Source organism: Eublepharis macularius, chromosome 15, assembly GCF_028583425.1.
Source record: "Eublepharis macularius isolate TG4126 chromosome 15, MPM_Emac_v1.0, whole genome shotgun sequence".
Taxonomy (NCBI): Eukaryota; Metazoa; Chordata; class Lepidosauria; order Squamata; family Eublepharidae; genus Eublepharis; species Eublepharis macularius.
Window position 1 is genome coordinate 31,661,581 of NC_072804.1, and position 26,164 is coordinate 31,687,744.

A 26,164-nucleotide genomic window follows, 5' to 3' on the forward strand; every position below is an offset into this window, starting at 1 on the left:
CTGTCCCCCATCCCCCAAAGATCACCACCACCCCGTTTTGCTAGATATGGGAATGCCTTGGGGGGGGCCTACCCCAAACGGGTCATTTTACTCTGTCTTGTCTGATACAATTTAAAAGAGAAAGCCCCCAAACCTTACAAGTCATGCTAGGGATGCTCCAGAAAAATGCAGGGGCCTCCTGTGTCCCATGTGGGGAACAAAACCTCGTGTGGAGCGAGTCAAAGTATTTGCGTCTGGGATATAGTGAGAAAGATTGCAAGGCACTCACCACTCTATGGCTCCCTCTGGGCCACGCAGGCTCCTTGGGATCAAAGCAGCTTTATCCAGAGGACAAGAGAGAGGTTTCCCAGGGCCCACCACTGTCAGGAGCCCGCTGCCAAGCTCGTAGTAATGGAGCACTCTGACAGCAGCATTACTTGAGTACCTGCTGGTGAAGCTAAATGAGGGAATGCAGTTGGCAGCATGATGGCTGGGTCTCGGTAGATAACCCACAGATGGCAATGGAGGTACCACAATCTCTCTCCAGCTGGACAGGACAAGCTTGCTTTGGGAAGCAGAGGGCCCACGGCTTGGAGGCTTACATCTGAGATGGAATGGTGGTTGAGAGGATGGCCAAGACTAGAGATGGGCACGAACCAGAAAAAAACTGAACCATGCAGTTTGTAGTTCGTCAAATTTCACGAACCACGAACTTTCACGAACATGCCCCTGGTTCGTGAACCGGTTCATTTGGTTTGTGAAAACGGCACATCCAGGTCAGAAAACCATCACTTCCGGGCCAGCATAAGGTCACTTCCGGGTCAGCAGAAGGTCTGCAGGAAGTCCATCCCCTGTTGCCTAGGAAACTGATTGATTGGCACCAGGCTGTCTGCAGTCACGGACCAAAAAACGAACCAAATGAACCAGCCTAAAGTTTGTGGTGGTTTGTCAGAAATGGGATCTGACGAACTGCGGTTCACGAACCACAAACCAGCTTAGTTCGTGCTTAATTTTGGTTCGTATTTTGGTTTGTGCTAATCTCTAGCCAACACACCACAATGAAAATGAGTGATGAGAGATTGGAGATTGGCTCCCTTCGTGCCTGTCCTTTTACGGACAGCTGATCCGGGTAATGTTTCTTATAATCCGAAAGTGCAAACATCTCGCCACACCCAGCTCTCCATCAAGCCCTTCACCCTTTTGAAAGAGAAGATGGGATGGACATTCTGCTTTCCCAAACGTAACTGATATATACATATGATAAATAATTTGGAATAACATGGTGCAGTGGTGGTTAGTAGAATCTTGAGCACACGCATGAACACACATGAAGCTGACATACTGAATTGGACCCTTGGCCCATCGAGGTCAGTATTTTTTACTCAGAGTGGTGGAAACTCTCCACGGTCTCAGGTAGAGGTCTTTCACATCACTTACTTCCTTTTAACTGGAGATGCTGGGGATTGAACTTGAACTGTCTGCATGTGAAGCAAAAGCTCTTCCACTGAGCCTTTCCACTGAGCCCCTCCCTATAAATGCTGGTCAGGTTTGTGTTCCCACTCAACTGTTGAGCTGACTATCCAGCCTCCAGCAGACATAGGAAAATGACTTTTTAATCTTCTTTGGTGTTATAATTCTAGAAATTTCCCCATGGTGTTGAAGTAATAGTACCTGTCTTGGGTCCCAGATATCTGGGAGAGAGGCAGGTTCATAAATAAAGAACTGTAGGGCAGGGGAGATTCCTGCCCCTCAACTAGGCCATGTTTCCAATTGCTTCTATTTCACAAAAGGTAAGCAAAGGTCCCCTTTAATTTCTACTTTGCCCAGGGCCCACCACTCTTAGCAGTCAGACCCTACCTCATACTAGAAGGGCAGTTTATTGATACAGAATACCATAGCCCCCTTGACAGCAGTTCTAAACACTGCCTAAGGAGGCAGCATAGATGCCAGGTGGCCTGGAGACTGGGAAGTTACCAAGACATGAGTCATAGGGGACTGACTGACTAAGCAGCTTCCACGCCCTGAATAGCAGCAGAGACGAGGCTTCCTGAGACACCTCCCTGCCTAATCCCATCAACACCTTTCCTCTCTCACTTACCTAATTAAGGCTATTTGAAGCATCTGATAGCCTCCCTATCTAGTAGTCATTGGGTCATCAAGCAATATTTTTATCTATAGCCCTGCCCAAGATAATCATATCACACCTTTCCCAACTTATTGCCCTACCTCTGGACAAGCAATCAAGCCATTGTTTTGGAGGCAAGACACCAGTCTTGCTCCAGGGTACTTCATCCTACAACTGGATTGCCCAGTCACATGCTCAATGCGTGTCTCTCTCTTGGTACCTGTCCACACACTCTCAAGTTCGTTTGAGTCTCCTCCTTGCCATGAAGTGCCAGTCGCTTTGCTGCTCCTCTGCGGATCCTCTCCTCCTTCTCCCCAAGACTGGTAAATATCACCCGATCCCAATTTCTCTCTCCCATTTTCCTCCCTGTTTTTCTTAGTTAGTTCTGTGAGTAGGCTGTGTGTGTTTTCTGTGTGTCTGCCTTCTACTGCTCTTTTAATAAAGAATTCTTTCTCATTGTATACCCACCTGTTCATTTGAGAGCTCTCTAAGGGAGTATCCTGGTATACATTGATGGAGAGCCCTAGTTACTCATCTTGCTGCATCTTCTTGAATGCTAATTTCCCCAACTCACAAGGAGACCCCTCATTTGAGTAACACTGGGATCTTGTCCGGGACTGTTGATCTGTTGCGCAGATTTTCCTTATTTTACCATGCTAGATCATCTTCCCCTCTTCTGTTTCAAGGCATTAGTGAGCAGGTAAGATTCTTCCTTCTACTGCTGGAACAAAAGTGCTGCCCCTTTGCCAACGGTCATCCTAGGCATTAAGTGCCTAGGCTTGGATCCTAAACCCACTTGCTCTGCACCCTTTTCATTTGGCAGAGATTGTCTCCCTTGCAAAATACGTTCTTTGGTACTAGGAATATCCCTTCATGTAAGAACAGCATTTATCACTGAGCCAAAAAAGCTCTTAGTGCCAGAGGCCACTGACTTTTAACTGGCCATGCAAGGCCTTATCTGTCCATGAGATATTTACCAGGCTCTGGCATTGTCCACTCCTCGCACTTGAAAAGGTCACTGGGTTCCGATACCTTCCCAACGCCAACCACATTCATCGCATAACCACGGAATTCATAGAAATGACCTTGATCCAGGTTTGTGACCTAAAAAATGAAAAGAGAGATACAGTATTTCCAAATGCTCATCTAATAGAACAATCCAAAGTGGGGTTACAATCTTCTAAGATCGCTGACTTCACTTCTAATAAGAGTTACACCCTTCTAAGCCTTTTGAAGGTTGTAACTCCACTTAGGATGGCAGTGAAAAAGCAGAGATACCCATTCTCAGAAACGTGTTCTGCTCTGCAAGATGCAATGTGGTGAAAGCTGACTAGTCACCACAGAATAACTAGCATTGCTGCAAAGGATTGATGTCCTTTTGATATGAGTGAAAGAAAAGTGTGGAAATTGACTGGCTGCTTCCTACCTCAGACTCCTGGACTCTTTCTGAGAGTCAAAATGCAAACATCCATCCACATGGCAGTGATGCCACGGCAAATGCAGAGGTATTTACACTGGCAACAGAGAACCCCACATGGTAGTTTTCCCTACACTCTCCCTGCCCCCCCTACAGCTGTAATACCCCTCCACACCACTGGAGGGCGTTTTGAGCTTTAAAAAAATTGGTAACTGACATATTGCTATAGGGTTAAGTCACAGAAATATGATAATTACTGATTTTAAATACAGCGATACATCATCAAGTTTCCCTGTTTAATTTCTTTTTATATAATTTTTGTCTATAGTTTTGATTCTTAGCTTTTCAGTGTTGGATTATAGATTGGTTCATCTTATAAGCAGGTATGAGCATGTGCACACAAACACACACCAAAGAAGAGATATTGAAATGGAGACCTTTGGGCTGAAACAGCAGGGATGAGAAATTCAGCATCACCTGTAACAAATGTCCATACCGTGTATACCCGCTGAGCGATGGGCTTAAGGTTGATCTCGTGCCAGTCAATCTCCGAAACATTGTGCTGGTCCAGAAAGTAGCCCAGAATTGTTGTGCCTCCTTTGCGTTTGGGAGGCTTCCAACCAATGGTCATGTTATCCTTCCCGCAGTTCAGCAGGGCAAAACCACGCGGAGGTGACGGGCAAGCTGCATGTGAAAGAATGGTAATTTAAGCACAAGGTTAGGTTGGAATTGAGTCAGCAATTGAGTCTCTCTCTCTCTCTCTCTCTCTCTCTCTCTCTCTCTCTCTCTCTCTCTCTCTCTCTCTTGTTATGGTTCTCTGGGGAGGAAAGGGGCTGGTACCACCACAAGATACTTACAAATGGCTTGTCTGACAAGGATGGTGTCAGATTCTGGAGAGCTGTCCCCCACACCTGCTTCATTGACGGATTTCACACAGAAGACGTACTCTTTGCCAGTTTTGAGCCCCGGAACGGTGAACCTAAACACAAATAAACAACTGAAAAGCTCCCGCTCCTAGTGTTATTTTTAGCACCTTCTGATTATACTGCAGATGCAGAAAGTAAATGTACTTACAGCTCTCAGGGAGTATGTATACATGCTCTTTTCCCTGGGGGATCTGCTGTTGTCAGTTTGAGAGAAGCCTTCTGGGCTTCCATGCGTTCCAAGCACATATGGATCCAGTTTGGAACAGGAGCAAGGCACTTGGAGAGAGGGAACTTAAGACATTTCCCCCTTGTACTGTATGTCCCAGGAAGCCACTATCTGCCCCACTGTGGGCTCCATATGTATTCCATATGTACATTTTCCATTTCTCCAATAAGGCAAACACCAGTTCCCCAGGGCCATTTCAGGTGAAGAAAACGCTTCTGGCCTTAAGGGCATGTCATGGATTTTCTCAAACAACCCTGGAGATTTCAGCTTCTGGAGGTTGCTGAGGTTGTTCTTTATGAGAGATCCGTCATAAAACTACAGTTCCCAGGATTCCATGGGGAAAGGGGATGACTATTCAACCAATCTGTGATGCAGACATGCCTACTGAGTTATTATAAGGACTGTAACATCACATTTTCCAGAATGGATTTCTGGAAATGAAAAGGCAATATATATATTTTTAAATACCCTTCCCTTGAGCATGTTTCGTAATCACAGGGCTAGTGCAGCCCAGCTCCTCAAAACGGACTCCTGCACACTCCTGCTCTCCTACAGATGTAGAGAGCAAAATTGAAGGAGGAGGACAAGATTGCTGAATTAACTCACTTGTGACACTGGAGGGGCTTGTTGTTCACAGTTTCCCACTCCTCTGTCCCAACCTCCCGGCAATACACATAATAGCCAAGGGGTTGTTCCTGGCCCTCCTTTGGCTTGCTCCATTGAACGACGACAGATGTGTTGGTGTCTCTGAAGGTCAGAACCTGAGATGGAGGTGGCAGAGGAGCTATGAGAAAGAAAGAACAGGGTGTTGTAAGAACAGCATTTTATAGTTCCTTCCAAGTTGAGGGCCTGTTGTGTTGCCAATAAGCATAGGGCACTATAAAAACAAAAGCACCAAATGTGCTAACAGAGAGAATGAAGACGGGGAGTTTGGCCAGTTCCAGGAGTTTTGTCTTCCCAAGCAAAGGAAAGGACCTTCTTTTGGGGAGTGTCATATATTCCCAAGACTGGTGCAAAGCTCTGCTTCAGCAGCAACAGTCTGGAAAAGCACTCTAAGAGCCAAGCTACAAGTGACGCCTGACACAGGATGCCTACATTTCCCATCAAAACTTGAGGGAAGCTGACAAATGTCCAACCTATGTCAGGCATCACTTGTGGCTTGGCTCTAAGAAGCAGCAAATGAGTAATCGAGAAAGCCCCAAATAGTCTAAAGCTTTTTTGACGGACTGTGTTTGAACTGAAAGTCATTCCATACTTCTCATGTCATTTAGAATGGCCATGTCAGCTGCAGAGGACTTAGATATTTGTGGATGAGCTGAGAAAGACACTTCTAAAACTTCACGCAAAGACCCCGTGCCTCCCAATTGGCAAGGCAAAATAAACCAGTTTTACTTGTTAACGCCATTAAAAATCCACAACAAATTACCTATTTTTTCCCCTAATGAGATGGGCTCACTGGGCATGGAAGGCTCACTCACGCCGTACTTGTTCACAGATCGCACTCGGAAACAGTACGACTTCCCTTTGTCGAGATCAAAGAGAGCAAATGTTGTAGAATTCACTGGGATGTCCAAGTTCGCCATTTGCCAGCTGTCGGTGCCTGCTACTGACTGAGAGGACAGAAAGAGTGGTCTGTCGGATGTGGACGGCCACCACATTTACCACCAAGACCTCCATAATGCCAACTATTATGAGTAAGCAGGGCTTTTTTTCTGGGAATAGAGGTGGTGGAACTCAGTGGTAGAACTCAAGACTGCACAATGACGTCACTTTGGGTCAGCTGGAACAAGAGAGGGAGTTTTTTAAAGTTAAAATTGCCCTCGGCGAAAATGGTCATATGGCTGGTGGCCCCACCCCCTAATCTTCAGGCAGAGGGGAGTTTAGATTGCTATCCGTGCCGCCAAGTGGCGCGGAGGGCAATCTAAACTCCCCTCTGTCTGGAGATCAGGGGGCGGAACCACCGGCCATGTGACCATTTTTAAGAGGAGCCGCAACTCCGTTCCACTGCGTTCCTGCTGAAAAAAAGCCCTGTGAGTAAGATTACTTCAGCCCTAAGACTGCCAGTCCAGCAGCCTCAGGGGTGAAAGGGCTGACATTTGCCCCATTGGGGGGCCACACGTGTACTGATGAAGGAAGCAAGGCTTTTAAAGAATAAACAAAAATAACTCAGGGAGCTCTGTTCATCGAACTCCCTGCATCACATCCAGCTGGATCTTGAGACAAAATTGCAACAACAATTGCAACAACAGGAGGCAAGCAGTGTACATTAATGGCACATTTCTACTCTTGCAAATGTCCAGGGACCATGGCTATACCAGGGTGCATTCTTGATCTTGCCATAGCATAGATGAGCTCACTCGGGCTCATCTTTAGTTCAAAGCCAATGTACACCGTTTGGATTAACAGAGCCAATTCAATCATTGCCTTACCTTTTCTACATAGTAACTCAGGGGTTCCTTGCCTCTGGGATCTGGCTCATCCCAAGAGAGGACAATATAATCTTCCCTGACCTCGCTGGCATGGACATTGGTGGGTGGTAAAGGGATTTTGACTTCAGCTGTAGGGGAAAAAATCATTTGAGTAACGGGAGACCAATTTGGAATCAAGAAGGATTGACTACAAGGAATAACTGAAAAGCAAAATAAAGCAAAAATCCAATGGCACCTTAGAGACTCACAACATCTCTTTCAATATGAGCTTTTGAGAGTCAGTTGCTCATTTCAGATACGATATGAGCTGTGACTCATGAAAGCTCATATTGAAATAAATGTTGAGTCTTTAAGGTGCCACTGGACTTTTGGTTCATTTTGCTATAACAAACTAACATGGCTCCCACCATGAGAAACAGCCTTGAGATTCATGCTGAGTCACACCTGCACGTCTGCTTTGGCGAGTTACTGCAGAAGCAGGGGGTGCTTTGTATGTAGACAAATCATCAAGTCAAGAGCTCGACTGGTGTCATGGCTGGCCTGTCCAATTAGAATCGGGGTGACCTAGCATGAGATCCCCACTCTGCTATGGAAGCTTGGTGGGTGATCTTGGGCCTGCCACTCTTTCTTCTCAGCCTACTTCACAGGGCTGTTGTGAGGATAAAATGGGGGAAAGGAAACCATGTATATTATCCTGAGCTCCTTTCAAGAAAGTTACAATAAAAATGCAATAGACCGTGCTCTGCTTTTCCAAGGAGAAAGTTTACACATGCAGCAAGGATTTATTAGGTGCAGAGCTGTAAAGTACAGAGAAATCAAGACCCACATATGCTCATCCAACCCTTTTTAAAGTAGAAATGCCCCTTTAGAATTTCCATTTGGCACATGAAAAAGTGTTCTCCTATATCTAAAATGAAGGGACTCGGGCAGAGCAGAGGAAGAATTGCCGTGGCTGAACTTACGTTCCAGCTCGTCTTTGGTAACTGTAATTGTTCTCATCCCATCATCATAAGGGATATCTGGGTAGAAGAGAGAGAAATGAGATTGAAAAGGTGGGAATCTGCAAAAAATAAAATTCATCAGTTGAAGGAACAGGTGAGGATGCCCAGGATGCTGCTCGTATATCAAGAAGAGACGCTGGAAGTCCTTTGGCCCAAAGGATTTCTAGGCAAGATTCCACACATTCCTAAGCATACTCAGTGCTGATCTGATATATTGAAAGGAGGGAGTTTCTGAGAGCAAGAGTGATTGTGGGGTCCTGGGCTAAAGTCCAGGATGGGGTCCCAGAATCACTGTCCCCGCCTTCCATTCTGGGGCCAAGCAAGGGGCAGTATTGCCCCGTGCAAGGCAGGCAGGAGCCATCGTCAGAAGCTGATTGCCCAAGCCCTGGAAAGAGTAGGTAAAAGCCGTCACTGCTCATCCAACTGCTCATGTCCTGGACAGAACAGGGCCCTTTTCACACTGCTTACCTGCTCCCGGAACGTTGCAAAATATTGCGCAAAACCCGCGGAAGACAGCATCTTCTTGTGAGAGTTTTGCACGACATCGTTTTTTGCACAATATTTCACAACGTTCAGGGAGCAGGTAAGCAGTGTGAAAAGGGCCCAGGCATGAGTGACTGCTGCCATAAGTGGGTTGCCCAAGCCCCGGACAGGTCAGGTGAAAGTAGCAATGGTAGGAAGTTAGGAACCTGCTCTCCACCACCCCTGGGTTGGGATGTGGAGGCAGCCGAGGACCCTTCCAGCACAAGGCCCGAGGGAGCTGCCCCTGGTGCCCGTTGGCTAGGACTACACCTAACTGAATGTTTACAATAATGTAATTATTTGGTTTCACCAATGAATTTTTACAGTCTCTGCGGCAACTTGGAAGTTTTACAAAGGCGAAGTAATTTCAAAGAAATGACATACTCATCACTCTTTTGCTCTCATTGGGGTCTACCATAGTCACTGGGTCGCTGGCCTTTGAGGGGTTACTGATGCCTGCACGGTTGACAGCCTTCACTCGAAACTGGTAAGTCTTTCCTTCAGTGAGGCCCACAACAGGGGACCTACAGATTTTCACGGGCTTGTCATTGCACAGCACCCACTCGTCTGTGCCCACCTCACATCTGGGAAAAGAAAAAGCAGCTTTGATGCCGCATGACCTGGAAAGACAAGTCGTAATGGCTCTGTGATTTCCAACTACAAACCTCTCAATATAATAGCCAAGGACAGGACTTCCGCCATTATCACTGGGGGTTACCCAGGAAAGAACGAGGCTGTTTTTATTGACATCGTGGCACTGGACGTTGAGGGGTGACCCAGGAGCTCCGGCTGTCACAGCTGCAGCATCTAAACCGATAACACAAAAGCCGTTTTTATTATGTTTTATCTAGACAAAGGGCAACTTCAGCCCTCAAAACAATTTTACTGGAAGCCCTATGAAATATTTAAACAAGGCACAGAAAAAAGATTTCAGATTTTGTATCCATGCCCATGTGCTCTGAGCGGGTGATGTTCTTGTTGCTACACAGCACTGTGAAGCAACTGGATATATTAGCTATCATTTCTAAGGTTTGACTAGCTTGACATTGCCAGCCTCTGTTTCAGAAGGGCAAAACACGATTCCTTTCTCCATAGGCATGCGGGGGCTTTAACATACTCCCTACAGTCATATGTCAGCTGAGCTAAGTAGGGTTGGTATTGGCTAAGGGACCACCAAGAAAGTCTCTGCAGAGGAAGGCAATGGCAAACTACCTCTGCTTCTTTCTAGCTTTGAAAGCCTTTTGCTGGGGTCACTATAAGTTGGTTGCAACTTGAAGGCGCATAAGTCATTTGCAACTTGAAGGCACATATGTACATAATGTTGAAAGACGCCTGAAGTATTACACTGCTGCTCAATGCTTTTATGTTTGCTGTCCATGGACAGAACAGGCTGAGGGTGTTTTAAGTAGGGTAATAGAGTTTTATGATTGTAGAGTATTGCTCCTTTAGGACAGAGCAAATATCAAGTCAAAGCAAGCAAGCAAACAAGTCATTTCTTACCCCTGACAAACACATAAGCTCTTTGCTCGCTGTCTCCGTATTGTGTTGGGATACAGATGCTATAAAATCCCTCGTCCTCTTTGTAAGCGCCAGATACCGTTAGAGAAGCATCCCGATCCCCACATTTTATTTGTTGGCGATCTGAATCTTTCAGCAACTCGCCTGAAGCATAAAAGGAAAGGTTTTATGTGGCTTGTCCAGATGGCAGCTTCTCTCTTGAGCTCTAATTTGGGCACAAGTTACGGATTTGAAATTTTGAATGTTGGACCATTTTCAGTCTTTGGTTTCCCCATTCACCTTTGAGGGGTACTTCTAAAAGAACAAGCAAGATCTTAAAAGGATAGTGTATTGCTATGTGAACTGATAGCTTTGAATTTTTTTGTCCTTCTTAACTGACTACATGAACATTTATCTGCTCAAAAGGAGAAGTCTTTACCTTTTACCAAAATATTAAATAGTTTTTAAAATACACATGGTAGGTAGTAAGTATGTTGTTCTTTACCAGGGATGACACAGGTGCTATTCAATCAGTGCCCTGATACCATCAGTACAAACTTCAGTTCATGGGCGCTAGTTGTATTTGTTAAGACTCTGGGAGTGTAACCAATAATCAAAACAGAGAAGTCAGCTTTCCTCGGATTGGATTTTAACCGGGTATGCGTGCATGTGCATGTTTGTATATGAGGAAGAAGTATGCTGAATTCACCTCCATGAAAAATAACCAGCTCTGCAAATGGGCGCATCAGGGGGAAGCAGGGCTTTTTTTCTGGGGAAAGAGGTGGTGGAACTTAGTGGATTGCCAGCACAGGGGGCAACTCTTGGTGGGAGGTGGTGGCCCTGGTACCACATGCACACGTGCAAAGTGTGCGCATGCTCCCAGGACCAATGATGTCACTTTGGGTCAGCTGGAACAAGGGGGGAGTTTTAAAAAATTTACATCGCCCTTGGGGTTCTAGGTTCTGAAAACCTAGAACACTGAATTGGTAGCAGCAATTATGCAACAGAAATAATAACCATGTGTGTATCCTGGACAAGTAGAAGAAGACCAAAGAGCAATCATATCTCTGGAAGGGCACCCTCTGTGCAAAGCCTGCACTTAATAAATGCTAAGGGGTGGTACTGTTCAATTTTTTTTTTGGTACAGATACAAACCATCTCTGAACCAACGGATGTCTCGTTGATGTTCCTGCAAGTCAGAAGTGAATGAACAGAAAAGCGTGAAGGGTTCCTTCTCTCGGGTGAAGACAGGCTTCAAGGTGCTGGCAAAGTCTGCATCCTGGCGCATCAGTGTTCCTGAGAAGCAGGACGAAGTTGGGTAAGGACACAATTATAACTGGAGTAATAATAATGACAGCAGTAACTCATGAACATGAATAAAACAGCTAGTTAACAATAAACAAAAGAATAATAACATTAGTAACTAGAGTTCCATAGATAGGCAGAATTAGATCAGTGAACATTTATGTGAGAGCAGCAGGCTTTGTTCCTTTATTAGGCGCACAGAGAAACAAAGCCCACGAAGGGAAAATCAGCATGGCTTCCGCAAAGGGAAGTCCTGTCTCACCAATCCTTTGGAATTCTTTGAGAAAGCGAATGAGCATGAAAACTACAGTGAACCAGTAGAGACTATACTTGGACTTTCAAAAGGCTTTTGAAGAGGTATCTTAGCAAAGACTCCTGAATAAGCTTAGCAGTCATAGGAGAAGAGGGAAGGTCTGCTTACAGAGTAAACATTAAAAATGAAGAAAAGAGTAGGAATAAATGGACAGTTCATGCAATGAAGGGAAGCAAGCTGGGGAGTCCCACAAGGATCAATATTGGGGCTGGTGCTATTTAATTTGTTCATGAATGATCTGGAACTGGTAGTGAGCAGTGTAGTGGCCAGATATGCAGATGATACAGAATTATTCAGGATGGTGGAAATCAAGGCTGACTGCGAAGAGCTCCAGGAGGCTCTCCACAAATTAGATGACTGGGCAACAATGCGGCAGTTCAATGTAGGCAAGTGTAAGGTGATGCACATTGGAACAAAACATCCCAACTTCAAATATATGCTAATGGGATTTGAATTTGCAGAGAGGCCTTGGGGGTCATAGCGGCTAGCTCAATGAAAGTGCCGACCCAGTGCAGAAGCAGTGAAAAAGGCAAACAGTGTGCTGGAGATTATTAGGAAAGGGATTGAAAAGAAAATGGTCAGTATAATAATGCCCTTATATAGATCTATGATGTGGCCTTGTTTGGAATTATGTGTGCAGCTCTGGTCACCGTATCTCAAAAAAGTACAGAAGAGGGCAACCAAAATGATTGGGGTTGGAACACCTTTGTTAGGAAAAAAAGGAGAAGACCCTGGGATTTTTCAGTTTAGAAAAGAAATGACTTAAGGGGGAGACATGATGGAGGTTTATAAAATTATGCTTGGGGTAGACAAAGTGGACAGAGAAAACTTTTCTCCTATTCCCCAAATAGTAGAACTTGGCCATCCAATGAAATTGATGGGCAGTAGAGCCTGGACAGACAAACGGAAATCCTTTACTCAGTGGGTGATTAGAATGGAGAATCCATCCATCCAGAGGAGGGAGTGCCTTTAAAAACATTATAAAATCTCAGTCCATTATAATATAAAATATAATAAATAATTTCCAGATAGCAGCAGTCTTTGCTTAGCTAATTAAAACGGGTGGCGAGCAGATCTAATGGGGGTTCAAAGCATTCATTCCTCCTAGACAGATGCACAGAGGAGAGGTCTGTCAGTGGCAATTAGCCATGGTGACTCAAGGGAACCACCACTTTCAGAGGCATCCAGACCTTTGAATACTAGTGCCAAGAGGCAGCATCAGGGGAAGGCCTCAGCCTCTGTGGCCTGTTTGTTGGCAGAGAGAGGCAGGGGCGAACTGGAATGTTAAAACAGCCCTGGAAGAAGATGAGTCAAGTGACTTCTGCAGTGCGGGCAGAAGATGGGACAGACCTATCCTCCTCCGACAATGGCTATAGGCATGCCCAGTGGACACTGTTGACATACTCCAGATCCAAGCTGAATGACTCTTCTGGTGCTGCCAGCACTGCAGAGGTCAATGGGTTCAATTTGCCTCACTGCCAGTGGGCAAGCTTACACCCATTTGCAATTGTCACCATAGTTCCGGTCTGGGCATTGTAGAAGCCATTTGATTCATCTTGTTCCTGGCCCAGTAGAGACCCCCCAGGGCAGAGGCACACCAGGAACTTTTCTGGGAAGGACAGCCTTGGAACAAGGCCCTACTGTCTGCTGAAAGCAGTTGAACTGGTGCAAGGGTTCATATGTAGACCAGAATGTTCTCAAGATGTTCCTAGGAAGGGTATGTTGGAGGCTGCCATCCTCTGTGGCTAGTCTCCAGCTTTTGGTAATCAGAAGCATACTGCTTTGAGTTTCTTTGCAAGAGTCTCTCTCCCTTTCTTTCAGTTGCAGAACAGACCTGCTTCTTGCTCATGCTTGGGACATACTCTCAAAATATGCAAGCTGATAGGCCACAGCAGCATTATATAAATTCAAATGCAAAGTGCAATGAAATAAACAGAAAACCACACAAGCGAGTACTTACTTTTATATATCTCCGAGTCAAATCCTGATACCTTCCCATAATATTCTACAAAACAGAATCAGATATATACTCAATTGTATCTCAGGGGGTTTTTTTGCATTTTTATAGTAATCTCAGGAGACGTATAACAAAATATAGCTGGCTGGTGAATCCAAGAATATGATGAAATGGAAACAATATTGGCATGCCTTTGACCAAGCAAAAAAGGACACGATGACACCAGTGATATCAACAATGTCTGAAGATACGCTCCACATTTACCATGGAAACACTCATAAGGATGAATCACAGATCTGCTCACCACAGGGGTGTTTCCCACATGGGGATGGGCTTGTCTGGTTTCTTCATTGCTGCTGCAGCTGCAGATTTAGCGCAGCAGCAACGAGGCTTCCACCTGACAGATCGTCCTGCATTTTCCCTGCCCCAGTCTCATGTAGTGACTACTCTCCCCCACCAGGGGGCTTTTCAGGGTTTTTAAAAAATAAGGAATTGACACATTATTATAAAGGTAGGTACATTGTGATAACAATGTATCTATCAGGTTCTCTGAATTCCTAGCTTTCATTTTAAAAAGTAAGTCTCTAGTGCTTTTCCTTGTGGAGGACTAAAGGGAACAGCATGTGCAAATTGAGGGACTAAATTGTGACTGAATAAGACTTAACAAAATTTGTGGTAGGGTATGAGCTTTCATGAGTCACAGCTTGCTTCTTCAGATACAGCTGAGACTCACCTCATACCTTAATACAAGTTTTGTTAGTTTTATAAGTGCTACTGGACTCTTGCTGTTTTCCGCTGCTACAGACAGGCTAACACGGGTACCTATCTTAAATTGTGATTGTTACACAGAACAAAGGGTGGGGAACCCAGACCCAATCTGTGTACTCCATAATGTGGAAATCAGCTCTACTAGGAAGTTAACCATGTTCAGCAAAATACAAAAAATGGTTCTCTGATGACACTGTTCTCTGTTGTCCTTCCCTGTTACACAAAATGGAGTCTCTCTCAATCCTTAAGCGGATAAGGAAACAAATGGTTCAAGAGAGAGTAGCTGAGCAAGCAGAGAGGAATTATGTGGCATGAGTTCAGGGCCGATTCCAGATGGCCCTCTGCAATCCGAAACGTTGCGCGTTGTCGCGCGTCATCGCGCGGAAAACGCGAAATATCGCGTTTTCTCACGCGAGTTTTGTGCGACCTCACGCAAAACTCGCGTGAGAAAACGCGATATTTCGCGTTTTCCCGCGTGATGACGCGCGACAACGCGCAACGTTTTGGATTGCAGAGGGCCGTCTGGAATCGGCCCAAGTGTGTCATGTGGTCAGATTTCTAACATGCTTCAGGCTCTGTCAGGTCCTGTTTTTTATTCAATAACAAAATTCAAGGGGGGAAGTCGGTTTCGTTTTCTCAGCCATGCCGGACGCTCCTCTCGGCTGGTCCGGGAGGAAACGACCGGGCACCCTGACCGGGCGGCTGATCTGCAAGGATTAGCCCCCAGGACTCCCAGGGAGGGAGCCAGGGTCCGGGACGCAGCGGGAAGAACTCCCCGAAATCAATGCGGGGAGGGAATTGCCCGTTTGTCCCTATGGAGGCCGGCAGATGTGCGCGGCGCCTCGAGTGCCGCCGGGCAACGAGAAACGGCAAGTAAAAGAAACAGGCGGAAGCCTGTAAACAAGCGAATCCCTTCTGTTCTACAAGCGTTTGTGAAGGAGAGGTTGATCTGAAGAAGACTCGCTCTTCCCCTTCGTGGAGTTCCAGAATTTTGTTGGCGCCCCCCCCCAAATGGCAGCAAAGAAGCAAAGTCCCGCTCTCGGTAAGTCAATCTCGGCCACCTTGCAGAAAGGGGAGTCGCTCGAAGAATTGGTGCGCAGGGCGGTGGTGGAAGCTATAAAACCCTTTGTTGACAAGCTGAACGAAACTGATCAAAGGGTGGGCTTAATTGAAAGCGAGGTGAAAACCATTAAGGCAGCAGCGGGGGGGGCAGAAAAGTCTGCTCTGGAAAGTGCGTCACTTGTGAAGGCTACAAAAAAGGAGTTGAAGTTGGTGGAGAACCAACTGATCGGGCTACAAGTGGAACGAACGCAGTCAATTTTGCGTCTCCAAAACGTGAAAGAGGAGGAAAATGAGGATCTGTGGGATTTGGTCTCGGAACTACTGGCGACACCCGCGAGGACGACTAAAGAAGAGGTTAAAAGCGCCATTTTGGAGGTCCGTCGGGCTTCTTCAAAATATGCAACAAAGCGACAGTTGCCTCGTGAGATCATTATTGACTTTTCAACTAAAAAGATTCGGGACACCATCCTATATAACTCATACAATGCGGATTTGGACTTTATGGGTTTGAAAGTCAAGATTTTGAAGGACGTTCCATTTCTAGTCCGGAAACGGCGTTTTAAATATAAAAAGTTTGCAGCTCTTCTGAGGGACCATGGAATAAAGTACAAATGGTTATTCCCGGAAGGAATATGGTTCAGATATAAAGATCAGGCCTATAAGATATTATCAGAAGATCAACTAAAGGATTTTGAGAATAAAAACCCAGAATTCTGCTGCACCAAGAACGAAGAAAAGGAGGAGCCGGAGGGGGGGGGGGAAGAGGAGAGCATTGCAACAGCAGTTGCACAGAGAGAATTGCGTCCGGGACCCAGAAGGGGGAGGAAAGTTTAATCAGAATTTGAAATGTTTATTCTCTGTATGATTAACCACTCCATCATTATTCTATGGAGCTATTTTTGTATTATGACAGTATGAAGGGAAACATTGAAGTGTAGTGTTTAGTGTTTGTAGTTCATTCCCCCCCCTTTTTCTTTTTCCACTCCCCTTTGTCCCTTCCCTCTTCCCTTTCCTTGTGATAGTCTGGTGTAGTGTTTTGTAGTTATGAAAAATAAAAAAAATAAAAAAAAAAACAAAATTCAAGGGGAAACCTCAGGGGATTATCAGGATCCGCAGAAGAATGAAGGGGGCAGAACGAACATGGGCCTGGTAAACAAGGTGATAATCACCTTGCTGTTGGTTCATATTACAGATTTCCTTTGTCACCATGAGGCGTTACTATAACGACAGGCTGATGTGATTTGGCCCTTGGGGAAACCCATTTCCAATTTCATTTTTATTAGGGGGAATTTCTTTATGTTTCCATATGAAAATTTTGCAATAAAGAATCTGTAACAAAATGTCCCAGGAAAGCGTTTTAGGAAGAAAAGAGAATCCCCAGACTTACTCCTGACAAGAACTGTTGCGAAGGAGTAGGCCTCGCCATATGGATTTTTCACAACCACACTGTATTCAGCAGAATCGTCCAAGGAGCATCTGGGGAAAGAAGGACATTAAGGTGGCCTCAAGAGACTCCTTCTGCATCTGTAGACTGAATTAAGACCTTCCTTATTGCTAAAAATTAAACAGGTATTTCAAGTCAATGCACAAAGTACATCCTTTCTTGCAGGGCTTTTTTTCTGGGAAAAGTGGTGGTGGAACTCAGTGGTGGAACTCAGGACTGCACAATGATGTCATTTTGGGTCAGCTGGAACAAGGAGGGAGTTTTTAAAAGTTTAAATAGCCCTCGGTGAAAAAGGTCACATGGCTGATGGCCCCGCCCCCTGATCTCCAGACAGAGGGGAGTTTAGATTGCCCTCCACACCACAGCGCAGAGGGCAATCTAAACTCCCCTCTGTCTGGAGATCAGGGGGTGGTGCCACCAGCCATGTGACCATTTTCAAGAGGTGCCGGAACTCTGTTCCACCACATTCCAGCTGAAAAAAAGCCCTGCTTTCTTGCCCTCCTGACTATGTACACCTCTCCTGCCAATTCTGTCTCTTACACCCCCGGAGCAAGGTTGTCAAATCTGAGTGGGAAATTCCTGGAGATTTTGGGGTGGAGCCTGGGGAGACCAAGGTTTAGGGAGGGGAGGGACCTCTGTGGGGTACAATGCCCTAGAGTCCGCTGCCCAAAGCAAACATTTTCTCCAGGGGAACTGATCTGTGTCATTCGGAGATCAAGTGTAATTCTGGACAATCCCCAGACCCCACCTGGAGGATGGCAACCAGGAAGATGCAATTGGGCTAAGGTTGCCAATGTTCAGGTGAGGCCTGGAGGTCTCCCAGAATTATAACCAGAAAACAGAGCTCAGTTCCCCTGGAGAAAATGGCCACTTTGGAGGGAGGACTCTTGCACTATACACGATCAAGGTCCCTCCCCACCCCAAACTCTGCCCTATCCAGTCACTGCCCCTAAATCCTCAGACATTTCCCAACCTAGAGCTGGCAACTCTAGGTAGGGCCAATCACACAACCTTGGAATGTTCCACAAAATGTTGGGGGGTTCCAAGCCAAGCGTCTTCCTAATGATGGAGACAGCAGTTTCCCAAATGGGTGCTCCCTGCAGATGCACAGGCATTGTCTCCTGGGCTCTTCTGAAGTGCCTCCTGCTCCAATATAAGGAAAGCCATGACTGGCTTTCTGCCATAGGGAAGAACAAGGGGGGGACCCATAGCCACGCTGGTGGAAGTGTCCATGGGCACCCTCGAGATCACTGGGCTACAAACTGCCATCCAGACTTTGGGGCCCATCATTCCCTAACCATAAATATACCCAGAGGGACATCTTAGGACAAAGAGGAGCTGCAGTTATAGTTACAAATAAAAACAAAAAGAGGGTGTGTTGCATTCAGTCTTGTTCCTTAATTGTATTCAAATGGATTCTGGCTGCAGATATTCATAGGTCAGGTAAGGAATTCTGCAAACATTCATCAAGGCAACGACTCAGGAGAAGATCCTACATGGGGCTGCAAACCCTACTGGGACAGGACTGTGTCTTCTTTCTAATAAAGGGTTTTTTCCTGTCCTGCAGAACATCAGTCTTGGAGCTTTTCTTCTCAGAACTCTCTACCAACTCTTTCACCTAGCAAGGCTTATTTCTTCTCTTCCCTGTCCAGTTTGTTAGTTCCATAAATAAAGCTTTTGTTGTTCTTAATCTTGTTGTTTTGTTGTTCAGCATCCTGACTGCCTCATAGGTACTCTGCCAACAAATAGTAACAGCCAAAAGGAAGCAACAGTGGTCCATGATGCAGGGGGAGACTACGAATAAAGGCCCTTCCTGTCTGCATTGTTCATTCTATATTGCCTGATTGATGCGCCACCTTTACCTGTCCCACAACCATGTGGGACAGGTAGGAATGAGAGGGGCTGTGGCTGAGTGGTGAAGCATTAGTTTTGTATGCAGAAGGTTCAATCCCCAGCATCTCTAGTTAAAAAGGACCAGGAAAAAGCTCTACCCCAGACCTTAAAACCTGCCACCAGGCAGAAAAGACTGTCATTGGTAGATTAATGGGCTGACCCAGTACAGAGTCTGCTCATGAAGTCCTTTTGAAAATCTTCCTCATGTAAGCAGAGAGATGATAGCTAAGGTACTTTCTTAGTGCACCAAATCCAAAAAGTTTGAATGTCTCCAATTGCATTTGAAGGACAGGTTACAATGTTAGACTTCCCCAGCTGTTTAGCAAATACATTACCTGCTAATGTCCAGTGTGAGCATTCCAAACTCATTCTTCGCTCTGTATTTCCCTGCAGGAGCTAGACGGGGGTCAATACGAACTCCATTTTTATACCTTGGAAGCAGTATAGGAAGAGAGAAATGAACAGAGCGTAAATATTAGCACAATGCTTATTTCATTCTATTCTGTCATTCCTTCAAAAAGTGATGGGAGGAATAAATGGTTCTCCTCTCTCCATTTTTTCTCATTATCATCATGTAAAGTAGATTAGGCTAGTGAATGACTTAAATTCAGTCAATGAGAGTTGTGACTGAACAGGGATTTAAACCTAGATCGCATTATTCAAAATTTAACCATTCTGCCCTATTGGATCTTATACCATGAATTTCACCCAAGAGGCAAATTCTGCAGTATGGAAGGTGCTGTTGGGCCAGCTTGAATGTATGAGCAACCATAATGGTGATATCTGTGATATTTTCAAGATTGCCAATGCTTGGTCTGAGAACGGCACCCCATGAAAGACCCAGTTGAAAGTCACGGAAGTGTCTGTGCTCAAATAGTTTACCTCAGACATCTGGGGTGGCAAAATGTCTTGCATTGCTTGTTGGGGTGGGGGGTGGGGGTACAGAGGTGGAATTCAGGGCAGTTCCAGTTGATGTAATTATTTTAAAGGTTCAGTTTTGCCTACCTAGGTTATTGTTATCTTATCTTAAACTTATCTTTGTGTTAACAGGAAACAACAAAAATCTTTTATTTCTTTATTAACTTACTATATTTATAGTCTGCCTTTTTCACTGAGACTCCAAGTAGATTACACAGGGTAAGTTGGTTAACATTCCATATGAAGAGGCATCTAATATGCACAGTGTGGGTGGGTACAATCAATACGAGGAGACATATTTAATGAGCAAAGTACTAGGCCTAGGATTACCAAAATCTGAACAAACATGGCATATTAATGCATGATAACAGAGTGTGGATATAATGAAAGAAAATGGTATTTCATGAGTAGAAACCAAAACGTAACAGAGTATTGAGCAGCAAACTGATAATACGTCCAATACACAGTGGTATTTCCCATTATAAAGCGTCTTCCTTGATTATTCTGTTATACTATAGCCCTGTTACCTTTATAGGTAAACACTTAGAACATACAATTTTCGGTTTGTTTAAGTGTTCCAGCAGAAAGAAACAGCTAACTTTCAGTGTCACATACTGGCTGTTTCCACACTACTCACCTTCAATCGGAACGCCACGGAATGTTGCAAAAACCCCGCAGAAGATAGCGTTTTCTCGCGTGAGTTTTGCACGATGTCACGCAAAACTCACACAAGAAAACGCTATCTTCCATGTTTTTTTCGCAACGTTCCACGGCATTCCGATTGAAGGTGAGTAGTGTGGAAATGGCCACTGACTTCGGTGGTGGGTGTTCTATGGTTCAATGCCCACACCCCTAAAATGAGCAAACCTACACACAGGTAGGATGCTGCCGCGAAGCCTGTGCTTTTTCTGCGCTCTTGGAATAGTTATCAGCCAGACTAATTCAAACATCCCACCTTCTCACTTGCAGCCTGAAACGTTACTGTCCTAGGGGAAAAAATTATTACTTGATTCTGTTAATCTGGCCTCCTGAGGTCAACTATGCAGAGATTCCAGAATTGGCAACACTGCCCACTTACCAGGTCACTTCTGGAAGTGGAGAGGCCAGAACTGTACACTCCAGTTTGACGCTCATGTGTTCCCAGACGGCATGAGCTCGGAGCGGGATCCAGAACATGGGCGCTCGGCAAGATAGCAGTTCCATGACCTCCTTTTCACGCTGGGCCTTTGCTTCCGCCTAGGACAAGGACCACAGTCAGTTTTAAAACCTTTTATCTTTCTGTTCTATAAATACATCTGCTGGAACAGAACAGGCAGGTCTAACACCCTTCTGCAAAATAAGCTGGCTACATATTTTGTTCTCTGTGGCCTTTGAAGGTAGCTCATGGAGCAGCCTCGGGTGCTTAAAGTAACCAATGGCCCTTGCTGCTTGCATGAGGACATTTTTTTCTGATTTTCGGTCTGCATGGACTATGGATCCTATTTTAGGGATTACAGAGGGGGATGTAACATTTCTTTGCTGTGTAGCTGTTTTCATTTATTGTGTTGTACATACATATTACCGTCTTTCTGCATCACTCTGCAAAACTTGCGCGAGGAAACGCGCTATTTCGCATTTTCCCCGTCGCGATCCGGAAGAGGGCGGCATGAAGCGCCTTAAGGTTAGTCACCTGGAATTGGCCCAGGAGTTGATGGGTATTTGCTAATTGTTTTTAAACTGGCAGCCCGTATTCATTGATGAGTCAAAGAGAATATCAGTTTTTCTTAAGGCCTGGCTACCTTCATTGATACACAAAAGAGGGACTGTAGCGCAGAGGGAGAAAATCTACTTGCTTAAAAGAATCAGGTTAGAAGTGATGAGAGAGACCTCTGCCTAAGACCCTGAGGAATTTCTGCCAGCCACAGGAGACAATACTGCCCTTGATAGAACAAAAGGACTGGCCCAGTGTAAGGCAACTTGAAGTGTTCACATTGTTTGCAAATGAAGAAACATTTCCATGTTTTATGAAATCAACTTGGATTCCACAGAGGATTTCTGCAGACAGAAGGGAAATCCATTCATGGGGTGCGTGTTTCTTGTCCCGGAACTTGCCCAGAAACTTTGTTGGAGGTCTGTTGCAGGAAGAGGGAATCAGTGAAAATCCCCCCTTTCTGTCTGTGGAAATTCTCTTTTGGATCCAACACAAAATTTTGTGTCTTGCAATCTTTTTTCCAGCTCACTTGTGACCCCTTGACAAATTTTAGAGCCAAACTTCATGACATGCTAAGGATCCTTGACAGGATCCCCAGGTATGAATTTTTAGATGCAAAAATCAGGACTTCAGTGCTGGAGAAAGGAGGGGTTTAACACTTCCCTATATCCTTGTCTGAAAAGCTCAGATAAGGAAAAAGACTGGTGCCTGTTCTTTGTTCATTTCTGAGGCTTAAAGCAGCCAAAAGGGGCCACTTCCTAACAGGTATATACCACTGACTCTTGCCTGTGTGGACTTAGGTAAGTGTTGCTGATCAGCAGATAAGAAAAACACATTCATGTTTTGCCAAAACTCCCATAATCCTTTGCCAGTAATCAAAGGGGCAGTTCAGGCATCTGTCAATCACTTTAAGCAAATCAGCCTCAGCAGCCCTGGGGATGCAGCTACATGGAGGAACATGCGTCTTTCCCCTGCTCCTGCACAGACAAGAATCACAAGCAGGAAGCAGCCGTTATACCCACGCGTGCATTAAGTCAGAATTACTTCCTCCATGCAGTTGTGGCCCTGGGGCCCCTTGTGGAGCAATTTATGGAAGCATCTAGACTGGCTCAAAACTAATTGGAAAATAAGGCGAAGAACTGCAGCTGGAATTCTATAATGGTTTGCTGACAGTAGCTTTCCAACTCCAGCCACTCTGTCCGCAGGATTTTACCTCGTTTTCATTGCTGCATGAATTGAAAAGCCAACACTGAACAGATGCTGCTGCTTCCTGTTGAGTCAGGCCGTGGGTCTAACAAGGTCAGCATTGCCTACTCTGACCAGAAGCAGCTCTCCAGGATGTCAGAACCTGGGACCTTCTGCATGCGAAGCCAGTGCTCTGTCCCTGAGTCATGGCTCCTGTTGTTCGATCAGTAATCCAAACAATCCATTTTAACGCCCAGGAACTCCTCCTCTCACCTTCCTCCGAAGGGCCTTCTTGTCTGCCCTCACCCGCAAGAACCGGCAGTTTCGAATGACGTCTTTCTCCAACTTCTCCATCTCATTCCCAAACCGGACCCTCTTCTGGCCCCTCTTTTCTATCTCCAGAATGGCAGCCTCCTGCCTTATCTTGGATTCCCTGTAGACAATAAGCATCAAACACAGTTCCCTGCTTACACATCAGTAGGGTTGTCCCAAGGTTTTTATGCACCCTCGGCAAACTATAACTTTGCCCCCAACCCATTCAACGGATATACACAAACATAGTGAAATGCCAACTGGCTCATTCCAAGAGATGCAATCCCAAGTGTGCTTGCCTGTAAGTAAATCCCATTGAACATAGTGAGTAGGCAGGGTAGACCTATATAGAAGGAATAATGGTGTCTCCCCCTCTTTGCTCTGCACTCAGGACTCCTGGGGGTTTCTGTGGCCCTCTAACTCTTTTAGTACCACTCAATTCTGGCACCCTAGATAACCTCCTAGGCCTTCGGCTGCTTTTGCATGTCAACACAGAGGACGCAAGCTGGGTCTGTCTGCACCAGTTCTCTGGCATTACCCGTCAGGCTCTTGGGCTCATGCTTGGCCATCAACTATAAGTTTGTTCCTTTTTACCTTTGAGGTGTTTCCTTAGATAAAGCCTGCCGAAGGCAAGACCTCAGTTACAAATGCATTTGCATGGGTGCATATCTACACTCTTTGCGCCACTCATAGCCATGTGGCTTTACATCAATTGGAAGTCCCAATAAAAGAATATTAACTAGAGTCATGCATGGCCATAGTCCAGTTCTTCACCCAGTCTCATAGAAATTTGTGGGTGTCGGGTACGGGGGAGGGGTCTCTTCTTTGGATTTGTATTCATTGGTTTTCTGTACAAGCAATCTCATTGAAGACTATATATGCAGATGTTAACATTATGTGCTTACATTTTATGGGATGAATCTATGATTCTTGTTGGGTCATGCTTCCGGATTTACCACCAGAAAATTCACATAGATAACTAATTATGGCAAAAAAGTATGCAAATTTGTGGCCATGAGTCACTTTTCACATACACTGATGCACACACAGACTTGGCAGTTGTGTACAAACTGACAAAGATGGTTGAGTAATTAAGTCAAATAGTTTAATGCAGGTTGCAGCCCTATGCCTGCTTGACTGAGAATATGTATCATTAATTAAACTCTGTGAAACAATGTTTTGGAGTAAACACACTTAGGATTGTTAAATTTTGCTTTGGATTTTTGGAAAACTTGTATTTAGCAAGCTAGGACATACCATGATACTTCTGACGTCAAGGCAAGAGCAGATGCAATGGAGAGATCGGAAAGTGTGAAGCCCTCTTCTTCCTCGCTGCAAACAAGCAAACATAACCAAATAAATATGTTGCAAAATTGGGAGTGGTTAGAGCATTAGACTAGGATCTAGGAGCCCCAGGTTTGAATCCTCCCACTCTGACGTGGAAGCTCACTGGGGTGATACTGGCACGGCCACACACTCCCAGCCTAACCTGCCTCATTGTTGTGAGGCTAAAATGGAGATAAGGAGAACAATTTGGGTCTCCACTGTGGAGAAAGGTATAAATGAGGTAAAATAAAAGAAATAAATGAGTTAACTTATGTGTGAGTGCCCTAATTATTTCCCCTAAAATAAACTCTCATAAATCTTCAAGGCCTTTAGTACCTCCAAACTTGCACCAGGAGTCTTGTCCCTTTGTCAAACAGCTCCCCTTGTATCTGCCTATGCTGTTCATTGCCCAGATTGGGCACATAATGAAGTGTACAAACCTAAGTAAGCAGCATCTAGGCATGAGTAGTGGCAGAAGGAAGCTCTTCTCCCTTATGTTCAGGCTATACTGGAGAGATTTTGTCTGAATTCACACAAATGCACGTCTAGGGGATGCATATCCCTGACCATATACCATAACATCAGTGAATTCCCATGAAGCATTAGATGAAAGGAACCCATTTGTCTTATGGTGGGATAGCTTTCTCCAGGTTTGTGACTAATTGGCTGAAATAAGGAGGTGCTCTCCAAAACAGCACACCAGCGCTCATTAAATGATAAAGATCAAGGCCATGAGGACAGGAGAAATTAGGTCTTTGCCCTTCCAGAAATTTCAGGCCTATCCCAGAAAGATTAAACATTTTTTCCCCTCAGAAGAAATACTCTTTTCCAGATGTCATTAAGAAATGGATGTACTTGAAGAACTGAGAGGAGTTGTATTAAATCTTTCAGAGAGTTTTTCTCATGATAGATTTTGTTTGTTTGTTTTAGGATTGCCAGCCTCCAGCTGGTGGCTGGAGATCTCCTGGAATTACAACTGATCTCCAGGTGATAGAGAGCCCCTTGGAGAAAATGGCTGCTTTGGAGGGTGGACTCTACAGCATTATACCCCACTGAGGTTCCTCCCCAAAACCTGCTATGTCCAGGCTCCACCACCAAATCTCCAGGAATTTCCCAACCCAGAGGTGGCAACTCTAGTTTGTTTACATTTTTCACTAACAGCTGAAGAAAACCCTCAGCATGGCATTGGGCTGGATCCTGCAGATCTGCTAACAGTGCAGTTTCCCCTAGAGCAAGAAGGCCTCCATTAGCACCAAAGCATGACAGAAAACCCTCCTGTTTCATTTGTTCAAAATATTAATACCCCACTTTTTTCCTTGCAAGGAAAACACGTTATGGAACCCATTACAATAAAGTACATTGGAGGAATCTTTTTTTTCTCCATTATAATATTTTCAGCTGATGGGTAGGCAAATCTGCCCAAATCAAATAAGACTGATGATGAATAGCAGTGCTGAAATTGTAGAAAATAGCTCACCCAGGGCGAGTATCTGCCACCTAGAAGACTAACAGAATTTGTGATAGGGTATGAGCTTTTTTCTACTGTCTGATACTTGGCAGTGTAGATGTGTCAGTGGAGTACTGCAACCAGGGCTCTTTTTCTGGGAAAAGAGGTGGTGGAACTCTCAAGAGGGAAATGAGGGAGAAACACATCCAATGCATTGGGTGAAGCTGGTGTGCGGGGTCATTTGAAAGCCCTCCTTCTACTGCCACTCATGAGTGGCAGAAGAAGAAGCGCTTTCAGTTTCAAACGCCCCACTGCCGGCTTCACCCAATGCATCTTGCAGAGATCAGTTCTCCAGAAGGAAATGGCCATTTTGGAAGGCGGATTTGGAAGGGTATGTGCAAGTTTAAAAGTTAAAGCGGCCC

General features: G+C 45.1%; 1 protein-coding gene across 2 annotated transcripts in view; it reads right to left on the reverse strand.

Moving 5' to 3' along the window:
- The window catches only part of MYOM3 (myomesin 3), a 57,356-nt gene that overhangs the window by 20,795 nt on the left and 10,397 nt on the right, over window positions 1–26,164 (reverse strand). For both annotated transcript variants that reach the window (XM_054999779.1, XM_054999780.1), the window contains exons 3-19: window positions 24,227–24,301; window positions 22,931–23,090; window positions 20,861–21,018; window positions 19,200–19,295; window positions 16,915–17,003; window positions 13,701–13,745; window positions 11,278–11,418; window positions 10,126–10,287; window positions 9,291–9,432; window positions 9,010–9,209; window positions 8,065–8,121; window positions 7,103–7,230; window positions 6,100–6,283; window positions 5,280–5,457; window positions 4,379–4,500; window positions 4,018–4,205; window positions 3,082–3,208 (exon numbers count right to left, since the gene is read on the reverse strand). In XM_054999779.1, coding sequence (XP_054855754.1) covers window positions 3,082–3,208; window positions 4,018–4,205; window positions 4,379–4,500; window positions 5,280–5,457; window positions 6,100–6,283; window positions 7,103–7,230; window positions 8,065–8,121; window positions 9,010–9,209; window positions 9,291–9,432; window positions 10,126–10,287; window positions 11,278–11,418; window positions 13,701–13,745; window positions 16,915–17,003; window positions 19,200–19,295; window positions 20,861–21,018; window positions 22,931–23,090; window positions 24,227–24,301 — 2,252 coding nt within the window. The remainder of the gene's footprint in view (window positions 1–3,081; window positions 3,209–4,017; window positions 4,206–4,378; window positions 4,501–5,279; window positions 5,458–6,099; window positions 6,284–7,102; window positions 7,231–8,064; window positions 8,122–9,009; window positions 9,210–9,290; window positions 9,433–10,125; window positions 10,288–11,277; window positions 11,419–13,700; window positions 13,746–16,914; window positions 17,004–19,199; window positions 19,296–20,860; window positions 21,019–22,930; window positions 23,091–24,226; window positions 24,302–26,164) is intronic.